This window comes from Zerene cesonia, chromosome 9, assembly GCF_012273895.1.
Source record: "Zerene cesonia ecotype Mississippi chromosome 9, Zerene_cesonia_1.1, whole genome shotgun sequence".
NCBI classification, from domain to species: Eukaryota; Metazoa; Arthropoda; class Insecta; order Lepidoptera; family Pieridae; genus Zerene; species Zerene cesonia.
This window is the reverse complement of record NC_052110.1, coordinates 2449135-2474552: the sequence shown is the minus strand read 5'-3', so window position 1 is coordinate 2474552 and position 25418 is coordinate 2449135. Positions and strand designations below refer to the sequence as shown.

The 25418-nt window shown below is 32.4% G+C and overlaps 1 protein-coding gene and 2 non-coding genes across 9 annotated transcripts in view; all 3 read left to right on the top strand.

The window, feature by feature from the left end:
• Positions 1-7880: 7880 nt before the first annotated feature.
• Trnaa-ugc lies at positions 7881-7952 on the top strand. The gene has a single exon. It is a non-coding gene; the product is annotated as a tRNA-Ala (tRNA).
• A 2461-nt stretch (positions 7953-10413) lies between these two features.
• Trnaa-ugc lies at positions 10414-10485 on the top strand. Its single transcript has one exon. It is a non-coding gene; the product is annotated as a tRNA-Ala (tRNA).
• Positions 10486-14553: 4068 nt separating this feature from the next.
• LOC119828955 (protein trachealess) overlaps positions 14554-25418 on the top strand; it is a 142383-nt gene continuing 131518 nt past the window's right edge. For 2 of the 7 annotated variants that reach the window (XM_038351291.1, XM_038351288.1), the window contains exon 1: positions 15480-15829. In XM_038351291.1, the coding sequence (XP_038207219.1) occupies positions 15678-15829 (152 nt within the window). In that variant the 5' untranslated portion in view covers positions 15480-15677. Of the gene's footprint in view, positions 14910-15478; positions 15830-25418 lie in introns of those variants that run through there. The other 5 variants (XM_038351295.1, XM_038351293.1, XM_038351289.1 and 2 more) reach the window with 4 other exon arrangements.

The window sequence follows — 25418 nt, the reverse complement described above, 5'->3', positions numbered from 1 at the left end:
TTCGATTCGTAGTGAGATTAATAAAATAAATGTCTGGATCTGGCAGGACACAAATGGAGTTGTTACTTGTATATAGAAGAACAGTAGTATAATCTGCTTCAGATAAGGGCACTTTAAATTTTGGATTAATTTAAAATTGTTACGTAAGTCTATGTCCATCCTGTTTTTGATTATAAATTTTGATCGATACAATATATACAATAATTTTCTTTTTAAAACAGATGTCACCTGTTAAGAGACTGGTAATTGCTTCGATTTGCATAAGGGTTTTTTAAAATATTTTGTACTAGCTTTTCGCGGTTTCGCACGTGTTAAATCCGGAGTAGTTTAATAGATGTCATTATACATATAAACCTGACTATTGAATGACTGTATCTATTAAAAAAAACTCCAAAATCTGTTGCGTAATTTTAAAGATTTAAGCACACAAACACACACGGACGGTGGAAAGGGATTTAGTTTAATACTATGTAGTGAATGATGTACTTGCTACGATGCCATACAGCTCATAATACATACAGACATTTAATAAACTTACTAATCCCATTATGATCGGATTCTAATTATTCAGTATGAGCATTAAATCATGAAGTTGTCAAGGGGCCGGGAAGCGGTAGACTATGATGGCATTCCGCTTGCCCATAAAAATATTTTCACGCGCCAAATGCGGGATTAAACCCTATTAAATGAGACTTAGTTATGCTATATTTTACGACGATATTTGAAAATGAAATAGATCTGGTTAATTTTATTCCGAATTTTCCTCTAAATGAATGAAATATAGGAACAAAAACATATTTTTCACGTTGTACAACAACTCCGCTACTTGGCGTAAGATGGCGCTGGTTGACACACAGGCAATTTTTTCTTTAATACTTCTGAGAGAACAACGAACGAACTGATTACAATAATAAAATAAAGGTTTTTTAAAATCGTCAACATTTTAAAAGATGTGTATATATTAATGTACGTTACTTATGTAATTTTTTTATTAATTTCTTTCTGTTATTTACTATCAAAGCTTTCTACTCAAAATTTAAACTATTTAACTAGACTAAAACAGTCTTATTACTTTTTAAATGCTATCTAAAAAACTACCCAAACATAGCATACCATCAGTCAGCGCGTCATAACAACTGGTATTTCACAGTTTCATTCACGTCACGTTGCGAGGGCGCGCGCCACACCAAACCCGCTGACGAATACCGTTAAAATATTGTTTTAAGTATAATCTTTAATATAAATATTGCTATGCGTTTAACATTATCGAAGACAAGAGCAGTCGTTACTTGCCAAGCTATTGCAGAGGTCGTGGAGTAGATTCCCACGAGTAAAAATTGAGAATTAAATTTTCTAGCTTCATCTAGGTTTCTTTTGTGTGATACGTTCTCTATGGTACTGTATTACCATATGTTTTCTTTCTATATTATAACAGATTGTTTCTAAAAAATGTAGTCCCTCGCAGGTCAAAAGGAAAAGTAATTTAGTAATTAATCAATTGCTGCGAGTAATGATTTTTAAAGTCAAAGAATTGAGAAGCTGCGGGTTCATTGACCGCAAATTTTGCATTCCTGAAATAAAATCGGATAGAGCTATTTTCAATAAAACACAATCATATATTTGACCTCCATTGTTTACTAATAAATCGTTTTAAAACCGCAACGATAAGTACGATATTCGCTTCTTTATTGCTCTATAAAATATAGCCTTAACAGAATAAAACATGGTATCTGAAGGGAGGGTGTATCGACTGAAACTCTTCTATAGAGGCACAAGGTATAGCGGAGCACGTAGCTCCGACGTGACTAGCATCCACAGATGCAAAAAGCGAAAAACAAGATGGAAATACGGAAAATTATTTCGGAAATAAAATTTCCAGCCAGCACTGGAAAATTCGTTTATGAATGTGAAACTTCCACGGTTTAATACTCGGTAGTCGGTATACCTGGCTCGTAAACATTTTATAACCTCTTTAGTTTTGAATAATTTCGGACTGACATCTGAATATACCTGAGAGTACAGAGTATAGGAGGGAGTAGCTTCCGTATAGAAATGGGTTAGCTAAGAAGTACCTTTTAATCAACTCACTTTACTCTGTCTTGTTAAATACATGTCTATGCAAAGGAACTCACTTCACTCTAGCGTCACTGTGGTCGGTTCTCGGATTTTGTTAGGTTTGTCTGACACTTCACATATTTCCCTTTTCCTTTACACTCCATACCTGAGAGAATGTAATGTCAATTGCCATTGATCTATGTGTTTATTATCAAAGTAACATTATCTATGTAAAAAGGAAGGAGTGTATATGGAATTATACCTAAAGTGATTGAAATCTATCAAAGATCAAATATGCCCATTAACATTTTTTTTGCATAAACTTATCCTAAAACAGTACCTTACACAATAATATGATGATCTTAATTTTATTAATTTATCGCGTCTGTACATAACAAAACAACACTTTTTTCTATCTATTTATGATTTGGTTTATTAGTTAAAACGTCGATGTCCATTTCCTTCCGACTTGGTCACGTATAAACACAAAGGCGGTGAAACGTGATAAGTCTACCTTGCATTAAGGGAAGTTTGGAAATACGTCGGTTTTATGAGATTTCAAACAATTACGTGATTTTCCTTATATTATTTTTATTGCTGAAAAAAAACTGTAACAGCGTCGCCTAGTGTGAATATCTAAACTGCCGCCATAGTTTAATAATCATGGCAATGTTGTGGTTAAACTTCACTATCGTTCGATTAATGTGATGGTTTTTACTAATTAACTGGCTAATTACTTCAGACTTCTAAGCGTCAATAACATGATCAAATAATGCTTGACTTCGTATGTGAGGGTTTTTGAATCGAAAATCAAAATACTCAATTATATTTATTTATCTACCGTTTCGAAAGCAGCACCAGCAGAAACTCTGTGGTTCTTTAAAACCAATGTAACAAAACACTATACACATTTTAAAATAATTACTCTAATATTAAAAAAGCTTTTACTCACATTAAAAATAAAAATTTTAGTTTTTTCTGAAACAAATGTTCTCTTAGTACCTACATTTCCACATCCCGCTTCGCGTTTCATATTAGCTTTTTATCCAAGATTATTATCTAGTGACTAATGGTAAGAGCCGGCTTCTGCGTCTCGGACAAACAAATTGTTTTCTCGATGAAGGGGCGGCTACTTTTTGTGGAAAGATATTAAAAAAGTACCTAAGTGTGATTCTATTGCTGTAACGACACGTGGTCAGTATGAGGCTCTTAAGCTGGCGAAAATTTTATTAATGAGTTTATTTAAGGACGAAAGGAACATTTGTAGGTAGGTAAATTAAATTAATAGGAAACATATATATACGATATTTTTCACACATTGACACTCTTTTTAAATGATTAATAAATATCAATGATTTGAGAACACGTAAGCGGTGTTGTAGACATAAAAATAATCTCGATTAATTTTCTTTGTAATTTCTCTATTCAATAGTTTACTCGCCAGTTTTCTAATATAATCTTATAAATTTTATTTTGACACACTATTGATAAGTTCATTCAGTACTAAGTAATATATATTCTAGAAGGAGGTAATGTCCACCTATTTATTCATAATTTAAATATTTCTGTAGGTAGTTTTAAGTTGATAGTTTCTGAATATAAAATTTGTTTATTTTCGCATATATAATCTACTATACTTTTCGTATATCTATATCCCGCTAGTTCCCTGGCCAGTTCTAATGTAGCAGAACTCAGAAGGGTCCAGTTGCATTCGGCGTCGCTCCGCCCGCGCTGTGCCGTAAATCATAAGTAAGCCGATTGTTGATGACGAATACATTCTGCCATCATCGCGACATCATACTGTTGCAATCTTGATTTATGAACATTATTTATTTGTCGTATAATTCGACGTATCGATGTGAATCTTGTGTTTTATTGATATGCTTAATTTCGATATTTATTCTGAGTAAGATAGGTCGATGCCAACGATAGTGAAGATAGTATAGCTGTTGTTTTTTTTTTTAATATGTTAGAGATTTATAAGATTTTTTCACACACGTTATAAATTAATCAACATTTTTATTTTATTTGTTAGTAAGTTGTTTTTACACATGTTATAATACCAATATAAGAGAGTGATTGATGATTCACAAGAAATATTTAATTTTATGTGTTGAGGTTCCTACAACTTGAGTGTTTAATTTATAAAAAAAAAACACTAACGCAGTAATTCAGTAATCTGTGATACAACATTTAAACGCTTTATTACAAATAGGCTTAAACAACATACTAACATACAATTTATGTCTGAATTATAATTATCTAAGTTAGCAATTTAAAACTGACGAAGATCCCAATTTGCAAAAAACGAAAATTATGCTAAAATAATTGTATAAGTTTGCCATCACAATTTGAAGCTTCAAATAACATCTAAGTTATTGTTTCTAACGTTAAATGATTTCGTTTATCATTAGTCAAATTAAAGGACAGTTTTCTAAAATACCAGGCTTATCGCATTAAACGAATATTCCAATTAAGTGAAAAACCAGCGTACCGTTCGCAAATTCCGCCAAATTCTTCACACCTATCTCCCATAACTATCAAACGTCCAAAATATTGTTTTGGTATATTGTTCTACTTTTTGCGAAGCGCGAGCTTGGCCGACGCTCGGCCACGCCAGCTATTCGAGCCTTCGATTCAGTATCGATACGAAGGAATTCCGCCGGCTATGCGACGACACAATGTCATATACAAGTAATTGTATATAATTGGTATTTCTCAAGAACAATGACTCGAAATTACCCTTTGAGTGAAATAATTATGGTGATTTTTTTGCGGACGGTCCCGATCGCTTTGACAAAAGCCGGTGTCGATTTTCCGTTTTATTGCCGATTGTGTATTGATTATTGTTTTAATGAGTAGTTTATTGAAACTTTTTACGGAATTGTGTTTCATACAAACACGATACGGATAATTTTTTTTTAATCTGATTTTTGACCTTTCATTGGGTTTTTTATGTATGCGACTTGATATTTTTAATATTATAGGTAATTGTGAAAGATCCTATATCATATTTCATGATTTAATTAAAACGCAGATTATATAATATAATTCTGTATCATTGTCGACCCAGTCTGGCTAATATTTCTCAAAAACCTTAATACATTTAGGTATAGCTTTGTTAATGTCGAATCATATTACCGAATCTGAGAATGACTCCAAAGCCCATACTACAGGGCGGTCTCGTAATAAATAAACTCAATAAAACCACCGAGAGGTCGTTTACATTTTTACAATATCACGATTTAGATGGCCCGTAGCTCGTACAGAAGATCCCAAGTCAATGGAATGCGAGTTTTTGCCACCACGCTTTATGTCAGCCCCCCACTTGCAAACGCTTTTTCCATTTTATTTAACGAATCGATGAATAAGAATAATGTATGAAAAAGTGTCTCGTTGTGATTGAATGCGGACTTTATCTCGATGTTGGTAGATAGCGCGTTACTTGTTTGAGTTACGGTGGTTTGTACGAGACGCCTCAACTTGCTGGTTTTGCGCTGTAATGTTATATTTCTCATACTTAGCTGTAGCTGCTAGGCTGGTAGCGGTTTACTGTACAAAACGAATGAAAATTTTGCTCAACCTCTTGTTCAAAACGCGTATACTAGAAATGTTTTATACTTCTGGGTTAAAATTGTACAATAGAAGATTATATTTGTTGGATAGTCATCGTCACACTCGTTGAAAGAATGATAGTCCTGTATTTTGCTTCCAGCATAGGTTATTGTATAAACTAAATCTTCATAACATCAATAACATAAATCTAGATTAAAATAAATGTTTTGGATTAATAATAATATAAATAAATTATTTATTATTCAAGAAAAACAACAAAAGAAATATTGTATTATTGTACAAAAGAAGGTTTTTCCACTAACAAGTGATCTCTACCAGACAACTTTGCACATGAATCAAAATAAGAGACTGTATTTATTTCCCTACGAATGTACGTCGTTTATAAGTCTATAAATTTTTAAATTACCTTCATACATCTAGAAGAAAATGAATAGCTTATATTTGAGATCAATATATAAGCATCAATAAACAAAACAAAACAAACTTGTTGTGTTGCGTTGTTATGTTATAGAAATTATGAAATATTTCATACAATATTATTTACGTTGTCGAAAAATTATTCCACCTGAAAGTCGTAGTTATTTTAATATGTTATTCAGACGTTTAATTGCTGAATAAATAGAATAATAAGTAAATTTATGTCTTTTTATATAGACTTGATATACACTGATAATTATAATAATAAATACTTATGTTTGGTCTACCAAAGTGATAGTGATATGAGTCTATAGAATTATAAGCTATTTATTTGAACAATTTCTTTTAATTGCATGCAGTCGATTAATAAGCAACAATTGCCTTAATATAAATGTTCCTAAACAATCGGCTAATTTTATGTGTGTTGCATAATCTGGCTCCATTGACGTAACATCTTTGCAATCAATCCAAGCTTAGATAATCTTCCAGCTTTCTAACATATGAATAGTTGTCAACCGCAATGTATTTCAATGTATCGACTTACCCAAGGTCCCTTAATTGCATTAATTGGTGCATCAATAAGCCCAACATTATCTGATGGCTTTTAATTAAACCGTTCATTAATTACATTATAATTACTGGGGACAATGACGCCAGCTGACGGCGGGATGCCGAACTAACGACCGCATTGATCGCCGATCGATCAGTGAAAAGTGAATTGACAAAAAGTTTATTGCCCTTTTTGTATAAATGTATGCTTTAGAATTATATGAAATTGAATAGGATGGTTTGGGATTTTTATAGCTACAAACTATGCTACACTGTACTTCGAAATATTTTGTTTCCGTGCTTTTGTATTTAGTGATGTTTGTTATGTTATGGTATGTTATATATATTATATATAGGGTAAACATAAAAAGTTAGTTGAAAAAAAACTTTTTTTTCAACTAACTTTTTATGTTTACCCCAATTTTTAAAGGCATAATTGAGTTCTATATCTTAATACATATATACTATCCCCTATCATAACTTAGTATGTGCGTTATATAATAAAACAATATTATACTCATGTAGGCTCAGCTTTATTTATTTGAATCCCAAGAAACAAATCCAACTAAAAAGCAAATTCACTAGAATTCCGCGTTATTAAATCATAAAATATGAATATGTAAAATATGACTGCGCAGGCGCAGACCGCGGGTCGACGCGTCGGTGTTGTCGCGCGACGAAAAAGTCGCCTCGCTCATCCTTCTCTATTGACAAGACATTGACGGATACGGCGAACGGTAGGGCTGCCACAGGGCTTTACTTGACAATTTTTTTATTTGGTAATTTTTTATGAGTTTAACATATTTAAAAGTTTTATGCAGTTCTAATAAAAGTGGTAAACGTGTTTACTACATTCAAATTGATTTATAATAATCTGATGACTTGACCTGTAATTACGCTAAACAAATAATATAAGATACAATGACTTATTATATAAATGCATACATTCTACAACGACTCATTTAAATTACACTGTTGGATCATATCAGGATTAAATTACATTACTGATACATGCGTGGAAGCAGTCATTCGTTATATACTGTTTTAAATTTAATATTTATATTGAAGCTTGAATTTGTATTCAATCTCTACCAAATTGTAAGAAATTCCTTCTACAATTATCTTTCCATTTTCTTTATAAAACTTTTTGTTACTATGTGGTAAAAATTAAGTACACATATTTGAAACATCTGTAAAACACTTGTTCATTAGGAAACCTTTGTTAAAATAATTTAGTAATCCTGATAAGTTATATTATCTTAATATATCATGCTGTAATCAACGGGGATGTAGCTCAGTGGTAGAGCGTTCGCTTTGCATGTGAAAGGCCCCGGGTTCGATCCCCGGCATCTCCAATTTTTTTGCTTGTTTTTTTAAATTTGTGGTTTAATTTACTTCACTGTTTATCCTTTATTTTGGTGATGCAGAAACTGACAGTTCTTGAACCTCGTTCAAAATGCAACCTTCTAGAGACAAATATTTACATCCAGTCAGCTTCTCTAACCTTTCTGTATGATACACCATTTCAATAAATTCATAAAATATTTCTTTGTGCCGCCAGCCCTATCCTAATATACATGGTAGAAGATACCGACTTGACATGTTTACGGGCCAATTATTTGTATGGATGCCGCCGCAATAATGATTTCTTGTCCGTCCGTCCGTCCGCTTCATACATTCGCGCTTTTTCTCGCCTTATAACAAAATACTCGATTCCGTTGTTGGTATTGGGTGCGAGGTATCGATTAAGAGTCGCTTCAAGGCTATATTTGGAGTATAACTTATAAATGAGATTGAATACGCCATCTGATTTAAACGCTCCCACTGACTATAAGCGTCTGAATTTTGTTTTCCATTGAAATATTTCAAAAGTTTGTTTTCAAATTTGTGGTTATGAATTACACGTGAATAAATAATTGGAGTTAAATTATTAAAGTGTTGATATTCATTTGTGTTTACGCAGGTGAAACCACGGGGCATAGCCAGTTAGCAATTATAGCGTTTTACATACGTATAACCTTCAGTTATGTATGCTATCTACACATAATTAAGACAAGATAATTTGTTGGCAGGTTATGTACCTATACTATAAATAAATGTAATTAATAACCAAGCTATTCGATCTTACTTAGTCAAGTCCCATTATTTGGTATTTTCTTTAAAATACATAAAAAAAAGTAATATCGCTGCTTAATCCTTCCTACTAAATATTCCTATTAAAAATGCGAAAGTTGTAAGGATGTGTGTGGGTTTGTTGCTCCTTCACGCAAAAACTACTGAACCGATTGCAGTGAAATTTGGTACATATATAGCTGAACAACTGGAATAGCATATAGGCAACTTTTTATCCCGATATTCCTACGGAATACGGACTTATGCGGGTGAAACCGCGGGGCGCAGCAAGTATTATATATGCGAAAGTAACTCTGTCTGACTGCCCCTTCTTCGCACCTTAACCACTGAACTGTCTTGAATTAAATATGGTAAAAACACAGTGTTAGACCAGAGATATGACATGGGACAGTTTTAATCCCGGAAATCCCACGGGAACGACTGCTATACGGGAAAAACCTGGGACTTTCTCATCTTTTGAGTACGCGAGCGGGGTCGCTGGAGCAAGCTGATATATGACACAGTTAACAGGCTCACAGTTCTTTGCATTTTAATCGTAAGATGTTACACTCAACATGGGTTCTCACTTGAGTATAATCCGATTGCGAGGGTCTATACGCAGTATTGCGACAATTTATTAACATCGTAATGTTATATTAAAAAGTAGCTTATAAAAAGCCCGCGGCTTCGCATGCGTTAATTTCGAAGTAGTTTAATAGATGTTGTTATACATATAAGTACTTCTCTTGAATCACTCTATATCTAATAACAAAACCGCATCAAAATCCATTGCGCAGTTTTAAAGCGACCTTATTTTATACTATGTAGTGAAGAGCATTGAGATCAATTTCTTACAATCTATTCGGCTGTTATTAACAAAAATTAAGAGATGTTTTAGTAAGTAAGTATTTTAAATAAGTTTATACGTTTATAAGTTTATACGCTAGCTTTTTCGAAAATTATATAAAACGTAATGATTGAAAGTAGCTAATATATACTAGCACGGACGTAGACGAAGACAATTATAAAAAAGGGGTTAATATGTAGGTGGTAGTGTGAGAAATACCTAGTCGTTCATAAATCACATACGGACACTTCGATTTCAGTTAGCTGTTATGCTAGCGTTAAATTCTCTTTTCGGTTTGTATGCGTTTTTTCTAATAAAACTACTTAGTCGTTACAAAGACATTTAGTTACAACTAATTCTAACTGGGGAAACCGCGTTCTGACGGAATATGGGTTTTCATTGTAATATGTGATAGACACATTAGACTTTTAACTTTAAATAATACTAGCTGTGACCCGCGGTTGAAACCGCGTAAGTCCGTATCCCGTAGGAATATCGGTATAAAATGTGCCTATGTATTATTTCAGTCGTCCAGCTATCTACGAAGCAAATTTCATTGCAATCGGTTCAGTAGTTTTTGAGTGAAAGAGTAATTTATTTATTATTACAAAAATAAAAATATATATATACAAGAATTGCTCGTTTAAAGATATAAGATTAGAAGATTAAGCAAGCTGTTACCTATTGAATGCGAAAATATAGGTAAAAAACGAGATTTTAGAATTTATTGAAAGAAAATTACATACAATATATAATCATAAAAAAAATATCTATTTTGACATTTAAATATTTACTCAGTTTGCAGTAATTAAACCTAAAAAAGGAAGTGACAATAACATTTCCATCAGTTTACCATCGGGGATGTAGCTCAGTGGTAGAGCGTTCGCTTTGCATGTGAAAGGCCCCGGGTTCGATCCCCGGCATCTCCAACCTTTTAATTTGTTTTTTTTTTTGTTGTGCACACTATACTCATAATTGTTACATTTAATTAAAAAATCCCAATTACTACAGGATCAATTATAAAATTCTTTCACGGATTTATATGTAATTGAAGATGGGGCGGACCACTTGTAAATCGTGTCATAATAAATGTTTTAATTTAATTATTATAAAAATAACTAGATGCTAGGTGGATTCCGCCGCTTCACTCACCTGATACCCGGGCAAATATATCCTACGAATCTACAATTTATCTTTGCAGAAAATTCCCTGTTTTGTTAGCCTTCGAATCTAGAATTTATCTTTGTAGAAAACTCCCTGTTTCATGTGAAACATACCTACTCAGAAACTTTCGTCTATAATTACTAGGAAGAAGGATACCAAGGAGTTTTAATAACCCAAAAGTTCGATGTTAACACACACTCTCAGCGTGGCCCGGTGCGGATCAATAGCAACGCGTGACTTGAAAACCAATCTACATGAAGCAGTAATCCGCACCTTGGTCCGCCTTTATACACCAAACTTAGACCTTCAAAGGAAATTTTAATCGCCAATTTGAAGGTAATTAGAATCTTAGTATCATCACTATGTCAGGTGTTGCATTGTTAAGTTTTAGAGAAGTTTTTGCTCAGAGAAAAGTAAATTTACGTTTCAATTTCGATTCCATCTATATAAACAGCATATAGTTGATGAATTTGTTTGTTATAGAGAAAAGATTTGTATTTAAGTGTGTTTGTAATGTTTTTACTCAAAAACTGCTGGACATCCTAAAATTTATTTTAATCACTACGGTCTGTACCATAAATATTAGTTACAAGTTAAATCCCGCGTAGTCACGTAAGTATTTCTATAACTTATTGCATCATCAAAATAGGTTCAGCCGTTTTCACATGAAAGAGACAACGCTGAAAGAGATTATAGTGTGGGTACATATTATGAAATTAAATTTTCATAATAATATTTGTAAAACTCTTCAGTGTTCGCTAAATCTCATTTCCTTAGCCAGCCTTATCGATTGCCAAGTACGCAACTCGAATACGAAAATAGCATCGTATGGGTATGCTCCCTTCTTCGATTATAATGCTTAAAAAATAAGGTCGCTTTTTCTTTGATCACTTGCAAATGTAAATTTGTATTAATGAGAAAGAAGCCCAATACTGGTGCAGTTCGGTTAACTCTAATTGTTGCTAGGTAAGGTCTATTTTCGATTGATACAAGAAGTTATTTTCATGATATAAAAGGTCGGATACCTTGAAATATTAAGAGGAACTTCCATGATCAGAGTTTGAGCGGTTCAGAACTTTGAAATTTGAAAAATATTTCCTTTTATTTTATTTTGTATGATATTATATTAATTTTTATCTATAATATATTAAACATAAAGCATAAAAATGATATAATGATACTTAAATTTGCACAAATAGTCAACCCAAAAGATGGGACGTTATTTACAAATGTTTTTAACATACATACGCGCATATAGTATTCCGCGAATGTTTACACGGACGTGAGTGTCTCGCGTTAACATTAATTGCAGATATAAATTTCAGCGCGGTGATAGGTTCATTCATTTTGTTTTGTCTGGAAATAGAAGTTATTTAAAAGCTATCCAGCTCTTGTAGGAGCCTAAATGTGGGTCCTCACGACATAGTATAAAACAAAGTCGCTTTCTCTGTCCCTATGTCCCTATGTATGATTAAATCTTTAAAACCACGCAACGGATTTTGATGGGGTTCTATTAATAGATACAGTGATACAAGAGGAAGGTTTATATGTATAATAATTTATTAAACTACTCCGAATTTAACGCGTGCGAAGCTGCGGTCGGATAGTTGTTAATATAGTGACTAAAACCAGTTTATTTGTTAAGTTTTATTAGATTTATTTTACTCCACTCGTCTGTAATACGTGTTTAATATGTTTAACAAATCCATTATTTGTAGATATGAACTAATGGTAAGGATTCCCTTTTTTAACTATACTAATAATAAAGAGTTAGTAGTTAGCTAGTTTCAGGAACTATTATACTTAGTACTAATTAATTAGGCTATTTTAAAATAGACAATGTGTTTAAATAATGTTTCAACTGAAGCTGCGTCCCATTTATAACCGCAAGCCTACGGTTTCGTCACAAAAAGTATGGACTCGAATGTGTAGGTAGTACTGGGTACTAATGTTTGATAATAAATGGGTATAGTATTTTCTTGTGTTTGATTTTATGTGAGTGTTATACATTTATAAATTAAAGACGTTTTAACGGATTTTAAACGCGATTTATTCGTTATATATTTAAACCGACGTTTCAAACAATTTACAGCGACTGAACATTGCGGATATCAAGCATAGCCGTCACAAAAAGTCTGCGATATGTGAACACACTCTAGACAACAACCACTTCTTACGATTCGACTAACCACATTTAAAATTCGTTAAAAAGTCTTTAATTTCTAATATATATTTAATAGGTATATATATATGTATGAATAATGTATAATCTGCATGAGTTTGCCCTATTACCCTATACGTTCATATTTTATTTTATCGACTATTAGCTACTGTTTTTCTTTGTAAATTAATATTATAGGTACCCATTGGAAATATTAAGGCCAATTTAAGACGCCCTCAAATCAAGCCTGAAAATGCCGATAGCAAAATAAAAACTCGTCAAGTATTTACCCGATCTCTTCAGTAACATCATAAAGAAAAAAATTGCATTTCTGTTTGTTTGTTTGTTTGTAATGGATTAACTCAAAGCCGGGACGAACAGCTAGTTCTAAATAAAAATACCCCGCAAACGCCACCCAGACTTACAAGTACTATGGAGTACGTTCGTAAACGGCTACGTGACAAAAAAATCTACGGCGTAGCACCGTAGCGGTGTTATTCTGTAACAGGCGTAACTAATTTATCGCTATCACTGACCTAGTATTAGCACGTTATCAGAGCCACGCCCAGCCGCTCGCCCACGCCTTCTACGTGCGAGCGGCCAATCACAATACCGCTGTTCAATTTTAAAACGTCAGCGGTTTTATATAGCTGTTTCGTTCTGATCACAGAATATGGACAATTATCGCTCTAATTTGCCTGCTGTCTGTGGTTGTGTTTATCTATGGTAATGCTATCGGGATGTGTGTGAAGTTTTTGAAAATAGAATTCTTGGAGATAGCCCAATGATAAAGAATTAATTTAATTTTGTTTCTATCAATATGAGGGCACTTTAAATATTTTTATTTAAATTTCGTCAATAGTTTATTTTTTATTAATGTTCCTGGCAACTAATGTTTCGAATCACACAATATTTTCAATTTAAAAATGTACCGTTACCGCTAACCAGTGTGTCATACAGTCATTGCTCTAAGCAATTATCACAAAACCAGTGTAATATGAGCCCTCGCCTGCGAAACGTTCACCGCTAATGTTTGATCTTTAAAGGTCAAGTTATATTGGCCGTCGTTAGCTCAAAATTGCTGCGACAGTTACACCAAGGTTAGGTCATGTGTAGAAATGCCGTGAGAAATCGTGTTCCATTACGATGTTCTGTTATTTTTAGTACTGGCTAATTATTATAATAACGTATAATTTGATACTGAATGCAAAACATCAAAAATCTTTACGTCTTCTCGTATCAGATCTACGCTCGATATCATATTTTGACAAATTTATTCTTCTCACGGTTACATTTCTTCCTTAATCAAGCATAACTTTCTAAAACTTTATGTAAATTTGTAAATTTGATTCGTGAAACGCAGCTTAAAAACAGAAATTGAACAAGTTATGGTGCAGTATCAATACTACGAACAATTTCACACTCGAAGTGAGTATTTAGCGAAAGTCATAATTAGGGCGCATCCCAATATCATTGTCTGTGAACGTGACAGACGCCCGCGTCACGTAAAGGTAACCCAATTACAGGCGACGTGACGTTCAGAAATTCGACAGCACGCCCCGTCGAGCACTTGGAAGCTTGTTTCGTATGCCTCGCGTACGCCGGGGCCGGTTCTCGCACACATCCACCGCACGCCGCGGCCGTATAGTTTTGATAGCAGATCCTCAATGACCGCTGGACCGACAGACTCTCCACACGTGTTTTTACGGCGGAACGTTCTATCGAAATGCATGTAAATAATGCACGCGCGTGCGTTTCGGAACGTATCGGTGCGCGCGCGGGAAAAGTTTGGCAGGTGACGTTTGATACGCGCGGATTTGTTTTTTTTTAATCGGCTGACTGTGGACTGTGGCGTGCTTTGACTGGAAGGTGGAATTTTGGTGATTTTTTTATACGAATATAGTGTTTGTGCTCGAATTGAATTCATGTTATCGCAATGTGAATGAAAATGTGTTTTTGAATTGTAATCGAAAGAATTTTGCTGTTACATTTTACTGCATCGTTTCCGTTTTTATTACCAACGTACTCGTGAGTACAGATGAAAAATATTTGACATGAAAACAGTTTAAGTAGTAAAAGACTTAAAAATGTGAGTAACGCAAACTCTCGCGCATTAAAGCGTTCTCAAACAGCTGTTATTGCTTTACAAACACGAAAAACCCGTAATTTCTTGAGGTTAACACAACATTAGCGCAATAAACTCTTAAGCTGTGTGTCAACAATATCTTCACTAATAGGTGCCGATAGATAAAACAATCGATTGCGTGGACGCTCTGTAAATATATCAAATGTTCTAACCTTCGTCTTATTTACGTTTTGTATGTGGTTTAAAGTGTGCATCTCAGTTTACACGTTTTAAGAATTTTTAAACTTGTACAATATATTATGTGACAGTATTTATTTTGTTTCAAAGAAGTGATTCTCCTTCTTTCAGAAACTGTTTCATTTTCTAAAACATGAGATGAAGATTATAATGCAATAACAAATAGATAGAATCATTGATGTAGTTAGTTTAAAAGCTAAATTAATTAATTAATTTTAAAAATAGAAATTAATTAATTCTAAAGTCCTGCACAAAATGATTTTACTGGACATGAAATAAAAAACCTGATATCAATGAGAGTGAAAAAAAAATACATGACGTTGTAAAAAAAAGGAATTAGTTTCAGAACGAACTGAAGCGAGTGCACGTAAAATGTAACAATAAAGTCATTTGTGACAGAATAGGAAAATGTATGTGAAGGTGTGGTAAAACTGAAAAAAAAGTACTGATGTGATTTAAAAAAATATTTGAAAATGGAACACCCGGGCGGTTTTGCGTCATCGCCTTGGGCCGCTATGCTAGGGCATGGCATGCATGGAATGATGCAACATGATTATGCGCATGGGCACACACATGCGTCCATGCCGATGGATCTGCATGTGCCGCAGGCTTTCCCTTATTATCGGTAAGTATTCATTTCATAGCGATTTATTTAAGCACATTTTATTGAGACTGAAGATATGTTTGTATCTTAAGTCTTAAAGAAATAGGTCATGATTTAAAATATATATTAGGCATCATTGTATATCTTTGAGAGTAAGTATTGTTGATTACTTAAATTAGTTTTACCGTCACCAATCACATAAAATTTCGTAAACATAGGGAAGTTGTAATTTAGTTAGTCGTTGGTAAAAAATTAAAACAATTATAAAGTTCAATTTATAATCTTATCCCAACACATATGCATAATTATCTGATCATATCGAATTACCTGATATAATCAGTGGAAAAAACATGTTAATAAAAAAAAAACGTTTATATATAGACTAATTAATCTGATTATTTTTATAAGCTTTAGATCTTTGTGTGTGCACATAGTCAAGGAAAAAAGTGTTAAATTTAACTCATATTTTTTTATAATAAATAATATTATCATACATTTTAAAATTAATTCAGAATAATGTAAAATGAGAACGCTGAATGCTGGACTGATACGAAATTAATCAAATCGAATCAATTCGGAAACCGGACATAGCAATATGTAATTAGGTTATCCGTTGGTCATCCCGCGCAAATGACACGTTTCCCGCCATAATTTTGGGTTCCACAGATTATAGTATCGGTACGATCTGATGACATACGAATGGCAAATCAAAGATTCTTTTTTAAATCTGAATGGTTATAAAATATAGGTTTAAAGTTTTTAAAATCTTCAGCTTATGGGAAGTCGAAATTCGTCGAGATAAATTTAATTTGGCGCCGATGATTATCTGTTGTATTACTTTCAATCTTTTGTTCGGTTTCACATCATGATTCACTTGATGAACAATATGCGCTTTCTGTTTTAAGTATGGGTTTTCATGTTCATGTTTATATGTTGTAGGTATTCAATTTAGTTGCAGTTTTGTTTGTAACAGAAAAATAAGAGAGTTGTAGTTTTCATCAATTATCATCACACTAATACAATCAAATTACTTCTTTCGGGCACATCCCTACTAATATTTGTGTATGTATTATCTATTATTAGCCGATAACACAATAATTATATTAAAAATGAATTGTATTTCTAAGACTTACCGTGCGGCGCGGGTAAGCAAGTATTTCCATAGCTTATGTATTATTCTGCTGTATAATCTACCTCACTACCAAATATCATCAAAATCCGTTCAGTGGTTTTCGCATAAGTCACAAACATACGCATTACCAATATTTGTAAGATGGGACAACTTTATGATAAATTCACAATTTTATTTATTATTTATCTATAGTAGGAACGCTTACATCTAATAAAATAATATCAATATAACCATCCGATCCCTTGCAACTCGCGTAAACACTTGCCAATGATAGAACAAAAAAAACTTGGTACGACGCTAGCAAGATTTACGAGCGCGCCATTAGGCGAACAATCACAGGAATGATTTGATAAAAACCGTCGTGACAAACATAAATCTACTTATATAGCAATAATAGCGAACATAAGTAAGGTAAATGAGTAAAAATCAATAATCGAGTGCATTACCACGCTTGTAGTATGTTGGTGCATTATGCGATGCGACTCGCCTGCAAAAACTCTGGTAAGACGGCATGCAGGCCTAATAACAAACCATATCGGATGGGCCGGGTTTTTGCACCTCCATTTTGTCCTGTATACAATCAGCTAACCTCAGCCCTTTAATAGATTTTAAAGTTTGATGGATACAAGTGCCTTATGATGTGATTCGTTGAAGCTTTTATGGGGCCTATGCAACTATGTAATTTTTACATCATTCATTAATTGTAAGCAATAATTAAAATAGATTTTAAAGTTTTAGCTTTTTTTAATATATTGAAAAACTTAAATAACATTTTTGATTGATCCTAAGGTATCTATCACTACAGTTTTCTAGTTAGACATCAATCAGAACTATGTTACTTTATTTAAATTTGATAAAGAATCTTTGTCTATAATTAAAACATTCAAAACACCATTGAACTTCACTCTAAAACAAATCCTTCATATAATTTATATTAACCCTATAAAATTCTAATTCCCGAGTCACTATGGTGGGAACTTTAATGACCTGATGGTGATTATAACATTCATTCAGGTATAATGGCATTCTGTTTAGAAAAAAAAACAAAATTTCATAGTTACAATCATACTAAACTGAAATGTGATACAGTCATTCCATCGAAAGATATTTTTCTCACTAACTTACGCACTTAAAATGTCTGTATTGTGAAATTAAGAATACCAATTTAGCATGTAATTAAAGTATCTGAAAAGTAATCTGTTTTTCAAAAATTTCAGATCAATATTTATTTATTAAAAGAAAAGATCTATTTTTGAACACAATAAACAATTTTATCAGTAAAATCTCAACAGCGGTCCAGTCTACAAGAAAATGTTGATGTGCTTTTTTATACAAATAAAGCGAGTCTTTAACTGACTAATTGTGGCTTACTTTACGACCCACGTTAAGGGAATTAAAAGCCAATTGTAAATAGTATTGTTTTTTGAACCCCTTGGATTTATGATAGCTACTACTCTTTAGCGTACCTTATGCGGTTCAAGTCGTTGGATCTACATAAAAATTTATTAATTACCCATTTCATTGTTGCTAACGTTAAGTAAATAAATACAGTGGATTATTTAATTACGTTCGCCTTAAAACGATAACGTATTAACGGTTATTGTCTTTTCGAAGGTTGGCTTGGTAAATTGGCTTTTGGCTTTTTGTCGGGAAATGTTTTCTGGTATGGTTTATTGCAGTTCCGCTTTATGGCGAGGATTAAAAATAATATGGAAGTACAAAAAAATTTAGCGAGGAAATTGCGAGGAATAGAACAGAGGAAATGGGGAGCGTTGTTTATTTGTTTTTTTTAATCAGTATTTATGTGTGTAATGCTTAGTGGGTTATGTTTACATTTTTTGCTTGAAGTAAAATTGCTTTATTATACAGTAATTTACTTTAGAGGTTTGTTCAAATATATTGAGATGGATGGGATAATTAAGATACTTGGACGTTAGCGTTCTAGTTTGATTATTCGGTGATTATTTACAGATATAATAATAATAAAACTTGTTTTTATGTGCATTAAGTTTCAAACAATACAATAACACATGACACCTAGTTTTACAAGAAACCGTTCTTTGCGGCTACGATGTAGTCAATCGAATCAACAATGAAAATTTTAAAAACAAAATACAAATCACTAAATTAGATACTTAGAGGTAATTATGTCATGTCAAGTTTCCTCACAAGCAATATAACGTATTTATTAATAAAATCATCAATCAAAATTAATTAAAAATGAAAAAAGACATACTTACATCAAAAAGTAGGCTAGAGACATTATAATCTAGCGGTGAAACTGGCCTATATTTTTCAGGTTTTGTAAGTTTCTAGTAACCTCCTAATAATCGAACTAAACATATATTACGTCGAAATTAAGATAGAGTCGAGTTGACATGGTTCATTAAATATTAATGATAATTCAAAGGTAATCCATTCCCTAATCAACACCAAGGGATAATGAAGCGGTTGCAGACACAGGGGATGTCGGAAGAAAATATTTTAAAAGTCTAATATTTGCCAATGAATTTCATGGTTTAAATACTCGTCGTGGAGTCTAACATTTTATTATGTATATTTATAAATATTTATATAAGAGAGTGCTAAAAAACCAAAGAGTGATTCCAACAACAGATAGAAACTGTCAATTATTTATATATATATTTATATATTATATTATATTATATATATTTATATAATGTATATGCACTCACACACAAATCATAAAAACACCTCTTGGATGTTATTAATTAGATGAAATATTAACCATTACCGTAATACAATGATTATGATACGAATTAAGTTTACTATAGAAAAGTCCTTAGTTATCATTAAAGAAGAATGTTAAGAAACAATAATTAATAATGCATTCGTTTGTTTGTCAGGACGAGAGAATTTTAAGCTGTTTGTGAATAGCTAAAATATCTGAATATTAATTGGCCGTATCTCATGAATAATTGCCGTCAATGTGTATTTTTGTAAATAATATATCTCACGTATTTATGTATGATTCTGTCTTTTTAGCAGTAAATAATAAGCTAGCAAAGCAATAGTGTAAAATCAATTTGCTCAAAGTGCAAATATTTGTATTTATAATTAATTAATTGACAATAAAAGATGTAGCGTTGTTTCATAAATATAAAAATTATAAATTAATGAATGTATAAAGTTGATGAAGTAAATAAAGTCTATGTAGTATTTTATTAGCCACGAGTGTTTCTTCTATCGACAGAAAAGCAACGGAGCTAAAAGTTATTGTGAATTTATTAATAACAAATGAACAACTAAAATAAAAACGAAGTCTATTGGTGGCGTTAATTTATAATTCAAAATGGATGGCACCAATAACAACCAATATAAGTCGCAAATAATAATTAAGAATCTGTGTAAAAATTACCAAATGAAGATAATCCATGTACAATGGACATCGAACTCATTGCAACTGCAATAATAACTCAAATCAGTTCTAACCTCTGAGTAATATTTTACATTGTTTTTCGAGAAATTGTTAATAAATACAGAACTAAAATGGTACTCCGCAAGGCTGCACTTTTTACACATTTTACAAGCGTACAGAAGGAATTTATGTTTGGATCAACAAAAAATATCGTATAAAGTAAATACAACCGCAAATTTATCCATCGTATCGTCTCCGTGCCGGGAACCGATCTTGACGGAGTTATCACTCTATTGTGACTGTAATTTACTGAACCACTGGGGTTTTTTTGCCATACTAGGAGAACAATTTGCGTTGCTCAGCAATAAAAATAGTACTACCATATGTTTTGATAATTTATACTTTTTTTATAGTAGAAGCAAAAAGGCGCACTAATAAAATAAGACCATATCGGCAGGTGACAGTTTTTATATGTAAAAAATTATAGGAATAGTTCTTATGAGGTGAGTTATGTGAACTTTTCTATTGCCGTTTTTGTAAGCATAGTTATACGTTTCTGTTTCAACATTTAAGTTTATTAAGAAATTGTCTAAGTAATGCCGCTTATTGTCAAGTGATTTGGTATTTATTCGTAAACGAAAATTCACACATTAAATGCGAATAGTAATATATTCCAATCTAAGGTATACATATGCATTAAATTGGATCTATGATTGCATTAAAATTAAATATTATCAATTTTGAGGCATGCAGACAATTCACTAAAGTTTTAAATATTATAAAACTGTATGTGTTTCTTGTCTTTTTCTTCAATGATAAGTAAATGCCCTTACGTGAACCCATCATACTACTTATTAATATAAAATGAACGATAATATCATTTAACATAAATATTTTATTTTTAAACAACGATCAAACATTGTAACTCACTAACAAACTAGACCACATCACAACATAAATAGGGACAAATTGTATACTGAATGCAACATTTTAATTGCTCCATAGAAATTAATCAGAGGCCCCGCTGTCCGGTCTCGGATTGCCAGTTCAATGGTGAGAAATAACAAGATGGAGATAATGGCTAATCGGCCCATTCAAGCGCATCGATAGTTTTACAGCGATTTAGGGACATTTCACGTATTCCTACACAGATCGCTATTAAGATTGGTTTGATTTCCTGATAAATGGCTATTGTATTTAAATACCGCTTGAGATAGAGAATTGGGTTGGAACAGTTCTGTAAAACTATATCGACCACCATATAAATTTTTGTACCCACTACAGAAGTATAGCCTCAAATACATTATTATGTTATTTATTGTTACAATAACTTCACGGTATTATAGTCATTGTCTTGTGACCTATATGTACCTGTAGAATACATAAGATATCTTATTAACAAAAACGACAATATTCCAGCTGCTACAAGATGCACGTACAATAGAACGAGAGATACTTTAGAATTTTAACTTTTTAACGGCTTATTTCTATCACCATGACATCCTAGCATGCCAATAAGGGAAAACAAAATTATAGAACCCACCAAAATACTGATACATCCTATAATAATATCTAAACCTCGATCCAGCATGTATATAAATCCCGCTGAGAAATTCAATCAAGCAACGGTAAGTAATGACGCGGCTTCCACCACAGTCGACAACTTGTTTGTATAACCATTGAACCACGCAATTAGGCAAACATAATACATTATTTGCTTACATTTTCCCATACGATGATCGCTTGAAAATGTGATATAATATTTGCTTTAAGGTAATTTGATGATGATGATGATTTGCCTGTTTGTCTTCATCGTTTTGTGTGAAAAGAAAAGATAGAGGAACAAATTATATTGTGATAGATTAGAGACATTATTTAGCTTAATAAACTAACTGTATTGTGTAAGCTATGTGAAAAAAGCACAGCACTAAGCCTTCGGCTATTTCTTTCTTGAGAACCTATATACTACATATATTATATCTACACTGACTTAATATTTCTAGTTTCAAGCACTGCTTGATTGCAGTAAACCGGGAGTACATCGGGAATACATCAAAGTGACGATAAATTGAATATATGTACATGAAGTAGCAGGAACAATTTAAACTGTAGCAATTCACAAATAGAGTTTCCAAGATAAAAGCTTGCATTCACAAATTGAAAAATTGTCAAGCTGTCCCCCATAGAATAAATTTTCCTTTCATAATTAGTTCACGGGAGTCTGTAATCGCTGGCATTCCTTGAAAGGGGCAAAATAAAAAGTGCGAAAAGAAATGTTAACGGGTGTAGGGCAATTGAAGGGGCGCTGGACTTAGGATAGAATTACGAAAACATTAGGAACAAGGGACGAATGGAGTTGTATTGCAATTCGAATGATTATTTAGCTGAACGTTTTTTTAATTAACACCGATTCTATTCTTGCGCTGAGTTTTTATACTGTATGATTATTATATTATAAGGTGAGCTGAATATCTATTTCTTAGAAAATTTCCACTAAATAATATTTGCGTCATACGTATTTGCTACGCCCAGTGTCCGTATGTTGTAATTGTAAAACACAATAGTTTAATTCGTTGTTATTTAAATGTCTATTTTATAAACCTTTTATCAATATTACCTAAGATGTATTCTACCAAAATGTTTCAGCGTACTAAACTATCAAATTCACAATAGTTTGAAACTCATACACTTATTTATTAATATATTTGCTTTATTGGAAACTAAATAGACACATCATAAGAAAAATCCAATTTGAATACAATTATTACGTAATAATATGTTGATTCCCCTAATCCCTCTATGACCTACGTACATCTCATAATACATACTATTACTATATGGCTGAACTATTATTTTAAAATGTCCACTCCACGCCGTTTTTAGTCTGCATTCGGTAAGTGCACATTGTAACATCAAGTCAAATGGGGTGTGAGAATTAAAAGTCGCTCAGTGTTCCGTCTGCCGCGTTTATTAGCCATTTTGATTATTGGCGGACTTTTTGCCAGTGAGCTGGGAAAACGTGGAAATAATGGGCGAGCCGGAAGCGTGATTTACTTAAATGAACAGCGATTAGGATGTATGCACAACAAAAGGCGTTAATTTACGAAATTATATTAAATTATCATATAAATTTTATATATACTTTAAACATTATTCTGCATACTTGCTGTCCTAATGTATTGTCATTAAAAAGGTTAAATTTTTTTGCTTACAAACAAGCTGGAACGATAATTACCTACAGCGTGATAAAGAATGTGTGTAACGTATCAAATCCAATTAAATGGATTTACTTCTACTCTCGAATTTAACTCTTAATATTATTCAGACGACATTAAGAAAAGTCATAATGTTTCATTGCATAGGAAGATTAAATATAACTTTCATCTTCCCATTCAGAAATAATTGAATTGAATTTATTTAATTTTATTCTGCTACAATTACTCTAATGTTAAATTATAAGAAATCCTATCCGAAGGATGCCTGGTGGAGATCGTTTATAAGCGATAAAGCCGTCTACATAACCTTTTAAATGTTTTTTTTATCTTCATTTGTTAATCTTCCTCAATTATAGTATAATAAAGTGTATTGTAATATTGTGTAAAACACGAATTATTTTATTAATCTGATTTGTCTCAAACGCATTAAAGATAAAATATACCTAATAGGAAATCAATAATACAGCATAACCAAATTTCAACACGCGTCTTGAAACTAGAACTAAAATTATATGACTGAAATAAAACGAGCCTGCACTGACTTCACATTTTATTTATATCCACCATTACTCTTTACAAGGCAACACCGAGAAAAGTCACACTTTATACACTATTTGTTTTATTGAATAAATAATTTTATCATCTGTGCCGAGATGCCTGTGGGGCGTGAAGACAAATCGCTTGACCATGGGGGGTGTTGGGTGCTATGTATATTGGCTAGCCTTAAATACGTGTGACTTATTGAAAAACTGGCGACACCGTAGCTGCCAGAGACAATATTAAGATAGATAACTTTATCTGGCCTGGGTTTGTACATTAAATAGTGTTATTTTGAGTTGTTTGAGCGTATTTGAGGTCCCTTTTTCATAAAATGGTTTAATGGATTTTTATCGAGATTCTTTTCGAAATGTGTTTTGATTTGAGCGTGGAAGGCGATAGTTCCTGATAATGATTTGTATATAGGTTCGCTCGAAGACTGACAACGCAAATTGAGGGAAAAATAACTCACAATGCGTCGCAGTCACAGTAAAAGAGCAAATGTTTCTTCACTACTTGACACAAATTCGTACACTGTATGAATGTTTTCACACAAAATGACGGATGGGCTTTTATTAAAACAATTAAGTTCATTCAAAAAGTCTATTTTGGCGCTCGCCGAGTGCCGCGATAGCAAACTCGCTTCGCTGGTTATTATATATGTATTTTGTCAGAAGGTATCAATGCTACTTTCTGATGATTCATATTTAACCTTTTTTCAAGCCATAATTGATGTTACATAATTATATATTTATACTTACATGCTTAAATCTCTCTCTCTATATATATAATTCTTTATAATATAAACAATAGCAAAATTTTTATAGCTTTTGGTGATTCAAAGTCATATAATAATGTTTTTGATTATTACAATAACAAGACCTAATACATAATTCCTCATACTTCCACTTCACGGTACACTATCTTCGCGAAGAAACTACGTATAACATGGTTGGTTGCTATAAAAATATAATGTGAAAAGGTCGTGACATATTCGGTAGTACATTATCTTATTTACGACTAAATTATTGGTATTTTCACAGCAACACCTTTAATATAGATATCAAGTGGACCGTTTAAATTATCGCGAGTAACATAAAGCATTTCGAGTATCTCTTAGCTGTAACAATATCTCATTATATGTATTCATTAATTGAATTGCTGCTTTATAAGGAACTAAGAGATAGCGATAAGTAAGTAGATAGGTATGGTACATTAATTTAACGATCGAAGAGCAATTTTTAAAGTTTAATAAATTTAAAAATCTTGACGATCCATCACGTTTTTAAATTACAATTTTTCCTCAATCGTTGGTTTATCTATATTATGTACGTACCTATTATTAAT